Genomic DNA, 13647 nt, shown 5'->3' with positions numbered 1-13647 from the left:
AAAGTGACATCTCTGCTTTTCAATATGCTGTCTAGATCTGTCATAGCTTTTCTTCCAAGGAGCAAGCATCTTTTAATTTCATGGATGCACTCACCATCTGCAATGATTTTGGAGCCCAAGAAAATAAAATCTGTCACTGTTTCCACTGTTTCCCCATCTATTCACCATGAAGTGATGGGACCAGATGTCATGATATTAGTTTCTTGAATGGTGAGTTTTAAGCCAGCTTTTTCACTCTCCTCTTTCACTCTCATCAAGAGGCTCTTATTCCTCTTCATTTTCTGCCACTAAAGGAATATCATCAGCATATTTGTGGTTGTTGATATTTCTTCCAGAAATCTTGATTCCAGTTTGTGATTCATCCATCACTGCATTTTACATGATGTACTCTGCATATAAGTTAAAAAAGCAGGGTGACTACAGCCTTGACATACTCCTTTCCCAATTTGGAACCAGTCTGTTGGTCCACGTTTGGTCCTAACTGTTGCTTCATTATCTGCATACAGGTTTCTCTGGAGGCAGGTATGGTGGATGGTCTGGTATTCCCATCTCTTTAAGAATTTTCCACAGATTGTTGTGATCAAGACAGTTAAAGGCTTTAGTGTAGTCAGTGAAACAGAAGTAGACTTTTTTTTTGTGGGGGGATTCCCTTTCTTTTTCTATGATCCAATGGATGTTGGCAATTTGATCTCTGGTTCCTCTGCCATTCTAAATCCAGCTTATACATCTGGAAGTTTTCAGATCACGTACTCCTGAAGCCTAGCTTGAAGGATTTTGAGTATTATCTTGCTAGCATGTGAAATGACTGCAACTGTATGGTAGCTTGAACATTATTTGACACTGCCTTTCTTTGGATTTGGAAAGAAAACTGACCTTCTCCAGTCCTATGGCCACTGCTGAGCTTTCCAAATTTGCTTACATATTGAGTGCAGCACTTTAACAGCATCATCTTTTAGGACTTAAAATAGGTCAGCTGGAATTCCATCACATCCACTAACTTTGTTCATGGTAATTCTTCCTCCAACCCACTTGACTTCACACTCCACGATATCTGGCTCTAGGTGAGTGACCACACCTTTTTGGTTATCTGGGTCATTAAGACCTTGTTTGTATAGTTTCTCTGTGTATTCCTGCCACCTTTTCTTAATCTCTTCTGCTTCTGTTAGGTCCTAGCCATTTCTGTCCTTTATTGTGCCCATCTTTGCATGAAATGTTCCCTTAGTATCTCCAATATTCTTGAAGTGATCTCTAGTCTTTCCGATTCTACTGTTTTCCTCTTTCTCTCTCTCTCTTTTTGCATTGTTCACTTAAGAAGGCTTCTTTTTCTCTCCTTGCCATTCTCTGCAACTTTGCATTCAGTTGGGTATGTCTTTCCCTTTCGCCTTTGCCTTTTACTTCTCTTTTTTCCTCAGATACTTGTATGGCCTCCTCAGACAACCATTTTGCCTTTTTCCATTTCTTTTTCTTTGGCATGGTTTGGTCACCGCATCCTGTACAATGTTACAAACCTCCACCCATAGTTCTTCAGGCACTCCTTCTGTCTTATCTGTTTATCTATCTGTTTATCTATGTATCTATTTCTCTGTCCATCTGTGTTTTTATGTATGTACATATCTATCGAGGGCCTCCCTGGTGGCTTAGTGGTAAAGAATTTGCCTGCAATGCAGAAGATGACAGTTCAGTCTCTGGGTTGAGAAGATCTCCTGGAGAAGAAAATGCAACCCACTCCAGTATTCTTGCCTTGGAAATCAAGGGACAGAGAAGTCTGACCAACTACAGTCCATGGGATCACAAAGAATCAGACACAACTTAGCAGCTAAACCACCACTACCACCACTATTGGTCTATTTTATCTACCTGTCCATCTATGTAAGTATGTATGTATGTATCTACCTATCTATCTCTATAAGATGGGTATGTATCTATTTATTCAATGTCTCTGTGAAACTGAATTTCTATTCAGCACTTTTTTTGGCTCCTGGGATCCTTTTTGCATTGTAAGTTAAGTTGCCTATATAGTCCAAATCTCCATAGATCATCAGCCAGAAACCAATTCAACCTCCTCTTCACCCACGATGCTTGATGTGACTAATACCTACTCATTTTTCTAACCTCACCTAAGAGGTATTATCCTCTGGAAAGCTTTCCTTGTTTTGTTGCTCGCTACTTTATTCCTTGAATTGGACACACAACTTGGCACATGTTTGTGGACTGCATGGATCACTGAATTGCAGTTTCCCTGTCCACCAAGTTTCCTTCTTGTGACAGCCTTGCGGGTGTTTCCCATCTACCCCTGGGTCTTTCAATCCACTTTCCAAAGTGTCGTTCAAGCGATCTACAACTTTGGGACTCAGACCAATCGTGTGCAGGGAACTGCCGTGGCTCAAGGAGTAATGCGGTAGAAGTTAAAATTCCATACCACAGCGTGTAAGGTCATTGATAGCAATCTCTAAGAATTTCTCCCGTGTTGTTTTCAGCCTCTCTCCCATCTCCTGAATCGTCCCCAGTAAGCATGAGTTCCACAAACTCAAGAGGGTATTTCAGTCCTCAGTGTTTTCACATGCTGTTCCTTTCTCATAGAACATGCTCCTCGTGACACCTACTTTCATGCACCTAGATAAGTTCATCTAATCTCACCTGCAGCCTCTCTTTTCCTTGTGTTCTCACTATGCTTTGTGTCACCGCTATGGCAGCCGTGACACCTGAATGCATGTATCCACTTACATCTATGTCACCCTGCACATTCTCAATACTGATGGGATGAGTGCATATATGTTAATTGGATTTTTGGTCTTTCTTTTTTACAGCTATGCAAAAATTTTGTTTGTATCTTGAACCTAAAAGCACTTTAAAATTTTATAAAAACTGCAAACAAAATACAAGAAATCACTTAATTTCTACATTAACTTAGCGAGTATCTTAAGTTGTAGTTATGAGTAGACTCAGATTATGCATTTGTAGAACAGATTTTAAAGAAGACGGCATCATTTGGATAAATACCAGACACTCAAAATACTTGCATATTTCAGGTAACATATTCATCAGTAACATTTCAAGCATCTCAGAAACAAAATATTAATGTCTTAATATGTATATAGGACTACACTGCATTTAATCGTTTTTTAGTGATCAGAATGATCACTAAGAGAAATGCATGAGAATTTTCTTAAGCCCTAAGACTTAGGGGTTGCCTTCAAACTATCCATCTCTCATTTTTTGAATGAGGCTATCCCCATGTAGGAGATTTCTCAACAGGAATGTCTCTCTAAGCATTGCAATTGTGTTTAAACACCAATCTTGTAAAATGAGAGAGGAGGTGCCCCAGAACATCTTAGTGAGACAGAAGATGCTGCACAGCACAACACCGAGCCTACCTTTCTGCATCAGAGGCAGTGCCTTTCCTAGTCTGGCTTTGGATGCTAGATCTTTCAGACTTTCTGGAGTGCCTGTGGAATGAAATGTTAAAGAAACACAAAATATATGATGAATCACGCTACAGTCATCTGGTCATCTTGTACAATGATAAAAAGCAACTGACATGGAAAATGGCAACTATTTTACCTAAATGGTTTTGTCAATCCGTACTTTCTTAAAATAAAACAAAAATGAGAACGGGTGTTGTGCAGAAGACACAATTTCCCACCAGGAGGCACAGAAGCTGACACCCCACCAGTGTAGACGAGAAAGTCTACAGTCCTGATGTCAAGGAGACTCCTGCTGGCAACTGAGGTGGAAACAAACTCAATGGTGAAACGCAGTGATGAGAAACACGATGACAGTCGTGGTTTAGGTGCCGAAAGACCACACACAGGGGAAGTACTCTCCACCCTGAAAGTCTCAAACCTGGTGCTACAAAGATGTTTTCCTTTGCTTTTTTTCTCCTCCAAAAATATGCTCTAGGCTGCTCTAGGGGAATGCGTTTGACATAAAGAAAACTATTTAAAAATCAACTATTCAAATTATTTTTAAAATTATCATATACTTTTGTATTTGTGTAGTATTTTAAAAAGCTAATCGTCCATCACAAACCAAAGAACTAATAAAGTTTGCAATTTACTCTATATTCTAAAAGTACTTATGTATACTGAACATTTGAAACTTGAAATGCATTTCCCACAGAAATAATGCTTATACATACAACTGACCTCCCCAAGGCAGCTTACATATATCTATTCATCCTAAAATGTGTCTGGACTACAATGCATTTGAAATAAATAAGAAATACTGTGGTCAAGAAGCTCACTTATTTAAAAAAAAAAAACAGAGAAACTATAAAAGCAATAAAGTTTATCCTGAAGGAGAGAATTCTCCAGTATTCTTGCCTGAAGAATTCCACGGACAGAGGAGCCTGGTTGGGCTACAGTCTATGGGCTTGCAGAGTCAGACACGACTGAACAACTCTCATGTGTGACATAATGACCACCCCAATAAGCCTGGTCTATATCCATCACCACTCAAGTCAGAAAATTTCTTGTAATGGGAACCTTTAAGATCTAGTCTCTCATCTCTATTCTTTTGATATATTAATGCCAGATGCTCTAAGTGTCCAGCACACGTCCAGTTCTGTAAGGCCCAGGGGTGCAGGAGAGCAGAGGAGTCCTGGGCACATGTCTGTGATCAATGAGGAAAGTCACTGATAGACAAAGATTTCTCCTGGAGCAGAGGGAAGTACCAGGTGCAGAGCAGGAAGTGATGAGGAGGGAAGGCAGAGGAAAGAGGTCTGCAGACCCAGGGGCCTGAGCTCTAAACAACATGTGGTCCATTATCTGGGGAAATTTATACTTGGCCCCAAGCTTCTCTGGTGGCTCAGATGGTAAAGAATCTGCCTGCAATGTGGGAGACCCAGCTTTGATCCCTGGGTCAGGAAGATCCCCCGGAGAAGGAAATGGCAACCCACTCTAGTATTCTTGCCCAGAGAATTCCACAGACAGAGAAGCCTGGTGGGCTACAGTCCATGAGGTCGCAAAGAGTCAGACATGACTGAATGACTAACACACACATGTTTGGTCCCAAGCGTGTCCTGAAACCTAGAGAGCCAGAGTCCCTTGTCCTCTGTGAGAAGCGTGAGAGCCAAGTGAAGACACAGAGTTTCAGGCCAGTTCCTGAAACTCACAATCACTAAGGGTTTTCACTCATTCATTGAACAAATACTGTGTTTATATGCTAGATGCTGCTCTAGCTGCTTGGGCTACATCTGCGAACAAGGTAGACAAAATTTCTGCCCTCAAACAATTTGTGTTTTATGGTAGAAAACAAACAATAAACAAGAACCCCTCAAACAAGTAAACTGTATAACATGTCAGATCAATAATGAGAACAACGAGAAAAAGTCAACCAGGAAACACACTTCAGAGACGTGCCGGAGGGACTGGGTCTCAGATAAAAGCAGGTTGCAGTTTGAAGGAAGATGCTCTGGAAGTGTGTGTGGGTGCAAAGGGCAGGACCAGAAGCAACAGGCAGGCTTTGTACCAACTTTCTACATCCCTGCAATTAAAAGGTGATGTGCATCCTTTGGACCTTCTCTGCTTTTCTTCTCTCCCTAGTCATTGCTACAAAGTCAATGGAGATTTTATTTCCTCTATAAAATTTCAACTCTTCCTCTTCTCATCTCTAACATTTAATGGGCTCACATGTAAGACTGATCATCACAGTACCTGGTGATAGTGATGATAACAGCGCTGATACTAACAATATCAAATATCTACTAAGAACTTGCTGTCTTTTCTCATCTAAGCTCTCCCATCCAATGAAGGCATACTTCACTTTCATCCTTTTAAGAAGAAGCAGATTGAGGCTTGCAGGGGTGAAGTCAGTTGCTTTTACATGGACCTTGCATGTCAAACCCACGACGTAAACTGAGAGTCCATAATCTCAGTATCTTTGGAACATGCTGCATCTGTGGCACAAACAACACTGGATCGTGGCAGCTAAAAACACGGATCCTAGAACCAAACTGAGTTTATTCCCCACCCTCTTTCTGAATGATGAAAGAGTGATTTTAGCTGGGTGATTTTAGTCAATTTACTCAAACTCTATGTGCCTCAGGTTTCTTCTACTTGCAAAGTGGCAAAAATACTATCACCTCACGGATTTGCTAACTCTGCTGCTACTGCTGCTAAGACGCTTCAGTCGTGTCCGACTCTGTGCAATCCCATGGACTGCAGCTTACCAGGCTTCTCCATCCCTGGGATTCTCCAGGCAAGAACACTGGAGTGGGTTGCCATTGCCTTCTCCAATGCATGAAAGTGGAAAGTGAAAGTGAAGTCGCTCAGTCGTGTCTGACTCTTAGCGACCCCATGGACTGCAGCCTACCAGGCTCCTCCAGCCATGGGATTTTCCGGGCAACAGTACTGGAGTGGGGTGCCATTGCCTTCTCCCTTGCTAACTCTAAATATGTCAATATTACTATTTGTATTATAGTATTTGTAGTATGACACAGAATAAGCATTTTAGTTTTAGCATTACTTAGAATAGCAAGAGATCAATGCTATAAAAGTATTATTTAAAATGATAATAATATGTATTTGTTTCCCTAAAGTAAAAACTCTTACTCATCTATAAGCATATCAACCTCAGAGTCAGTGCCCCATAACTAGATGATAAATATTCACACAGAGGTTCATGTGTCTAACTTGTGCTTTTGCTTTTGTTTTTAACCCTCTATTTAAGGATGCCCCTTTTTTCTCTTCAAATGCTACAGACAAGTACTCTATTGAAGATTCTTCTAAAGATTTCTACAAAGGATATGTCCTTATAATTTTTCTAACCACTTGAAAGAATCCTGGAGTTAAGTAAAAATGACATACACTTGATTGTAATAATTCAGTGTAAAGCAAGAATAGAGAGGAAAATAGAAAATTCTACTGTCTTTTCTCTGACTATATTGTACATTGTAAAGACAGATTTTTCTTGGAAGAGTTTTGTGATGGGTGAACGTGCTTGTGCTCAGTCACTCAGTGTTGTCTGACTCTTCGCAACCCCATGGACTGTAGCTTGCAAGGTTCCTCTGTTCATGGAATTTCCCAGGCAAGGATACTGGAATGGGTTGCCATTTCCTACTCCAGGGAATCTTCCCGACCCAAGGATTGCACCCACATCTCCTTCATTGGAAGGCAGATTCTTTACCACTAGTGCCACCCGTGTTAAAACCATCAATTTATATTCACGTACTGTTTTCCTGAAACGACTGGCCACAGAATCATCAAAAAGGATCACAGTGAAAAGAAATACCTTCTACCTTACACCATTCTTTCCTAAGTTCTTTATGGGCAGGTACTGTGTCTGTAACATCAACACCCAGCACATAGTAGCTTCTCATTAAATACATGTTGAATAAATAAGTGGTTTAAAAAGTAGTATTTTGAGTATGCTACTGGAATTTAAGAGTCTAAAAAATTATAACAAGTAAAAATCTAACTAGGATTACACAATTCAGCTTATATCAATCAATTTAGACATACATTGTTTTCTGATCATCAGTATAACATAAAATACCATATATAAGAAACACATTCTGGTTACTGCCTTATGCATAAGGAAGAGTTATCACTACTGGCTCAACGCATGTTCATCATGATGCAACCAGGCAGCATGGACTCAGTTTATGGTCTTAAGGGATGTCAGAATTCAGCTAATCCATCTACACCCACCTAAATCTACAGAAAGGGAAATGAGTCCCAGGAATGTTGAGTGACTAGTTGAGGGAAATACAGGCCACAGTCCATTGGTGAGGACACAGCTATCATGGCCCACGATCCTGCCCCTCTGCCATCCAGCAACTCTGAATGATTTGATATTCATTGAAGGAATACCTCAACAAAATCAAATAAAAACAGTGATAGCATTTCCATCATGTCTTAGCTATTTTGGGTTTTAACATGCATTTTGTTACATTAAAATTTTTAATGATCTTTTATTATTCTTAAAGAATGTTTCTCTGGTTTAGGCATGCAAGAATCAGAAAATCCTCAGTTGTTTTTTTTTTCCTTAATCACAACTTATAGCTGTACGATTTTGTGCCCAGTTCTTTAAAAGCTATAAAGGTCTATTCAAATATGTTATAACAACAATTATCATATCATTAAGTGGAAGCAAGAGAAATAATCATAAGAGTGGGGGTGTTCCTAATTAAAGCTAATTTTCTGGAAGTCCTATTTTCAATTATCATTCTCTATTAGATTAAGTGTGAAGATTCATAAAATGTACTAATGAAATGCAAGGCAATTGTTAAAAATCCGTCTTTGTGATATTTTCCTTTCCTCATCAATAACTAGGCTCAATTAGAACAATTCCCTGAAGACACTGATAAACACCTCTTTTCTAAAGATACTAAAATTCTATTAAAGTGAAAAATTAACATGTTAATAAAATGAAAATATAATATGTTCTGCTTTGGGGAGTAATAAGTTCTACCACATAATGTTTTAATTATAATTAACACTGATGTCATAAGAATATTTCTGTATATATTCTGGTTGATTCTCCAGATGGTCTGATGTGAAATGCAAATCTTCATCATCATCTTGTTTCCTCATAATTTTGAGAAGAAAATATTAAATTTAGATTAAGAATCTACTTAAGCAATGTTCATATGCAGTAAAGATGGATGCATACAATTTAGATACATTTACCCTTTTGCTTATTATTGATATTTATGTATATGACTACAGCCATTAAAAAGACTAAGTATTTTAGTATATGAGTATATTTCATTCCTTTAAATAAAGGACATTTTTGCAAAGCATAGATAATAAGTATTATGAAGCAAACAAAAATGACTAGTAATATACTGAATTTACAAGTGGTTCTATATTAACTCTGCACCTACACTGCAAAAGTATCATGAATTCTGGAAGTGGAAAAGTGGATAATTTCTTTATCCTAGAAATATTTACAGTGGAGAAAGAAGATCCATTCACTTTGAATAAGAGGAACCACATGATATTTTTGGTTAAAAATTCCTTGGCAAGTAGCTGCTTCCAAGTTGCAAGTGTGGGCAACTACAGAAATCTGGTTACTTGCAAAAGAAATTAGAACTAGAACTGCAGAGTAATTCAAGAATTAATCTTTAACACAGTGGGATACTTTACTTTTTCTAATAATTAAAATCGCAAAAAATAGTGTTATTCCATTCAATATTTCCCATTTTATCAAAGTCACATCAATAAACTGCATCTTTAAAAATATCATGTACAAAAATATGTACACGCATGCAAAAATATTTTTAATCAGAACATTAGAGTCAGTACCTTCAAGCTAGTGAAGCATTAAAATACATCTAAAACGTACTAAAAAAGAAAATATTCTATCAACTCACATTTATTAGAATGGTCACTATCAATTTTTAATGTAAAAGAATATATGTATCTTCCTGAAAAAACATTTACCAAAAAGTAATTTAGATGATAGTAATAATGATAGTAATTTATACTTGCCTTTCACATTTAAAGATGACTGATTCAACTGTGAGGACTGAACTCAGAAACTTGACAATTTAGGGTTCTATTAAAATACGTTTTTTCTAACTTGCTATTCATAAATTTTGGTTAAATACTCAGCCATAAGTAGCTCTGAATTTATAAGAGAATTATGTATACACAGGTTCATAAAAGCTACTATTTATATATTAAAATAATGCCATTTACAAAGAAATACTTTGTTATTGGAAAGGTGATCCTTAGAAGTTTCAATATTTTTAGTAATAAAACTACAAGAAAATGTACACTAAACTTTAAGGTTAAAAAAAAAAAAAAAAGCTAGGGCTACAGATTTATGTATTTTTTCCTCATCATTGTTTTAAAAAAATCCTACAACTTCTAGGAAATTTTTTTGATCTAAATAAACATATTCCATGTTAATTCCAAATAAAGCTATTGTACCACTTGAAATGACATCAATATTTCTTACTGTTGAAATTAAAATTATGGTGAAATGGTACATTAAAAATTTTGTGTGTGTGTACACGTGTTATGTAAAACAAGACGGCAAATCAATGCTTTCTAACTCACCAGCAGGCTCTCTTAATCAAATATTTACCTCTTGTATTACTATGCTGTTTTCAAAATAATCAAGTATGCAGGACATCCAATGGCTGATAACATAAATTGTCACTGATTTTAGAATATTTTTTTAAAGTTACACATTTCCTAGTGCAAAATTTATCTGGTGGCAAATTCTTATGAATATTCACTATCTCCAAATCTGATGCCATGTTCACTTCATTTGCAAATTTTTCTAAATTAGTAAATAAAGCTTATAAGAGGTAAAAAGGAAAGCAAGTATTAAGTGTTTGCTCAGGTTATCAATGGATTTTTTTTTCTACATCAGCTGATACAGTAATTTCTCTCTAATTTTTATGGGCACTTGTTACTCATATTTTAATAAAAGTATATTTTAAATACTATAAATAATATTCTGTTCCCTACAGTAATAAATCATAGGATCAAGCCATTTAAAATGTATTTCCCTTTGTTGAATCCAGAACTTACTTACAAATAAATTATAATAACAAGTAAAATGTATGCTCAGAATTACTTATTAGGAATAAATTATTACTTATTAGGAAGAGTTTCATGTAATAATCTTATCTAAAAGGACTATTTCTGCTTCTAAAATCTACCTTTACAATGATATATACAATCTACTAAATCAAATGTCAGAGTTAATTCAGGTTATTAAAACACAACTAATTTTCAACTAATCCTCATCTCACATAATGCTAAGAACTGAAATTATTATTTGGATTTCCATGTTGCTTATTCTAAACCCAGTTAAACTTATGTTTATATTCATTACAAAGAGCATCATACTTAAATCTTATACTCTGGCAGGCATTATATAAAATGAAACCCAGAACAGCTTTTTATAAAAGGAAATTTTATTTCCTTGGTGTCCATGACACTGTTTTTATTAAACACTGCTGTGATTCTAGCCATTAGAACAGTGCACATAAATAAGCACACAATTAATATTTGTTGAATGGATGAGTAGCACTGTGGACGCACATTTTAAATTTTAATATACATTATTATTTTATATTCTTATTCAAAAAGACTTTATGTTTATAATAATGTTTAGATTGGAGATTTTAGAAATCAGACAGCAGTAGAAAACATTAGATTTACATTTCAAATATGTAAGTCATATTAAGGTCTTAAAGATTTAAGCATAATAACATATTTGAAAAACCTCCATAAATATCATCTTGGGGTCCAACATTTGTAAGATGACTTATTCATTTTTTTCTGAGTGATGATGTTTAGTTTTTCTTTCAAATTGTAATCCTGACGATATCTTGACAATTTACAGATACAGAAAATAAATCATATCACTCTTAACTAAAGGTACAATTACTTTACTATATACACACATACTAAAAGATAAATTAATAAAAACCTGTGTGCTGGCATGACTCCATATCTGAGATACTCCATCTGCTTATCAGCTTAATAAATGTTACCCGTGTGTTGACTGAATTTCTGCTTCACCTGAAGCAAAACAACCAAAACGCCCGAAGCCTTTCATGGCCAGTTGGGAAAAGATATGCGCTATGTATAACAACTATCACAAAATAGGAGAACGGGGCCAACTCTTAATACAGCCCAGAAGGAAAACAAAGCAAGGGAAAAACACACTTCGGCACTTACGACATCACAGCAGGGAGTGGGTTCAAAGCACTGATGTTATTTTCAAAAACCTACCTTGATGACTGACCCTAGCCCTTGACAGTATTTGGCTTAAAAACACAATATTCATAAAACAGGTAAGAACCAGGTATTCTACTTTAAATCAGGGAATATATCTAAAAGCCTAAACTTCATCATTTACAAAACAAGATGGTGAAGATCAAACCATCAATCAGGACAACAAAAAGAACAGGCTCTGTGATAGTCTTTAAAATATCTTAAAGCACCTGAGAATTTTAGTCAAGTGTAAACAAAAGCAATAGTTAAATATGTTTCTAGAAAATTGAAACCCTGAAATAAATGCTCATTAAAAGAAAATTCTCCCACTGGACCCAACGTTCTTTCTTTGAACCACGCCCTGTGCATGCTACTTTATTTCAGAAAATATTCTGAGGTGCTTCATCAGAGGTGGACGCATTCAGTTTTGGAATCTCCACCTCTTGGGCTCTGTCCCCTGAAAGAAAGGTGCAGTAACCACACGTGTCTGGCTACCCTCCACCTGATGGCCTGGCAGCCTCTGGAAGCCACTTGTCTGGGAGGAGGAAGTACCTGTCATTCTCCGGAGACGCATGCTGGATTTGAATCCTGGGGCTAGGAGGTCGTCTCCTATCTAGGGAGGGGGACCATCTACCCCTGTTTGCCCAATGAACAAGACAGGAAAAAACAGGACATTTAGTAACTCCTAAAGTAAAAGAATATATGGAACAAGAGGACTGGAAAAGCACCCCAGAAAGGCAAAGTGTAGGCTTTTTACTTCATAATATATTCTTCAGTTTTACAAGCCTTGTAAAGATAAATGATAATGCTGTAAGAAAAGAAAACTGGTAGCCTTATATGTGAATAGGGAAACTCATTTGGGAAGATGTCTAAAATATAGTAAGTGTATTTTTTTTTCTTTTCAATGTGGTTGTGTGTGTTTGCATATCTATAGACACATATCTCTATATATGTATGAGACATATATATATCTCTCTATATATGTATATACATATAACTTTACATATATGTACATAAAACTTTATAAGTATGCATGGTTAAGAATCTAGCAGATGTTGAACAAAATAGATTTAAGAAGCTGCCAATGCTTACTTGATACAAGGTCTTGAAATTACTGGATTAAAGTGGCAAAGACGAGGTATGTACATTTGATACAAAGCAGAAGAAATAAATGTACTCTCTAGTGTAGAAACAATGACACGAAGAAATAACTCACAGAAATGCTACCAGTGACATCTACATAAGTTTCCTTGGCGAAAACTGAGGGTTAATAATTGAAATTAAAATACTGTGAACAAAACCCACTGATGTATAGAAGTGGGAAATGCAGATAAATGCCACAGTAAAATAGCATTACCTTTAAAATAGTCTGCTAATCTTAACTTGCAAAAGGATCTATCAGTGAGTTACATAGTTGTTTTATTAGTTCAGCATTTAGAAGAACACTAATTTTTTATGATTAACAATCAAATAAACGTTCAAAACTTGGTTCATTTTTTGGTTAAACTATCTTGATATTAAGTCTGTGTAACTACAAATTACAAAAATCTGGGCAAATACTGAAAAGAGGCAGTAAGGGACTAAACAGCCCTATTTTGGAAATTTTAATATATTAGATATGCACATTGCAAGCAGGATAATTTCTCTGCATACTGGCTTCCTCATATGTAACAAGGGATCACTGAATGATGTTTAAGACTCATCTAACCGTAAGATTTTATAACAATCCAAAGAAGACCAGTCATAATATCTTTTAAAAACCATCTTTCCTTGCCGTTAATAGCTTGGCTTCCTGGATTTATCAATCTGCACAAAAGCAGCAGAGGGCTACAGACATGACCAGGGTAGACTTAGTCAGCAGGTGCTCATCTCTGAGAGCCCCCAGGAAACCTGTTCATCATCTCTCAGCTTTGGATGGATTCAAGGAGGGCTGTGCGCAATCGGTACAGCAAGTAGAGATACTCGG

At 36.6% G+C, this 13647-nt stretch overlaps 1 protein-coding gene across 1 annotated transcript in view; it reads right to left on the bottom strand.

The window, feature by feature from the left end:
- Positions 1 to 13647, bottom strand: part of RIMS1 (regulating synaptic membrane exocytosis 1) — a 600042-nt gene that overhangs the window by 133780 nt on the left and 452615 nt on the right. Inside the window, exons 23-24 of the mRNA XM_055534784.1 lie at positions 12234 to 12317; positions 3375 to 3446 (exon numbers count right to left, since the gene is read on the bottom strand). Coding sequence (XP_055390759.1) covers positions 3375 to 3446; positions 12234 to 12317 — 156 coding nt within the window. The remainder of the gene's footprint in view (positions 1 to 3374; positions 3447 to 12233; positions 12318 to 13647) is intronic.

Source organism: Bubalus kerabau, chromosome 9 (genome assembly GCF_029407905.1).
Source record: "Bubalus kerabau isolate K-KA32 ecotype Philippines breed swamp buffalo chromosome 9, PCC_UOA_SB_1v2, whole genome shotgun sequence".
NCBI lineage: Eukaryota > Metazoa > Chordata > Mammalia > Artiodactyla > Bovidae > Bubalus > Bubalus kerabau.
The sequence above is the reverse complement of the archived record's forward strand: the minus strand, read 5'-3'. Positions and strand labels throughout refer to the sequence as shown.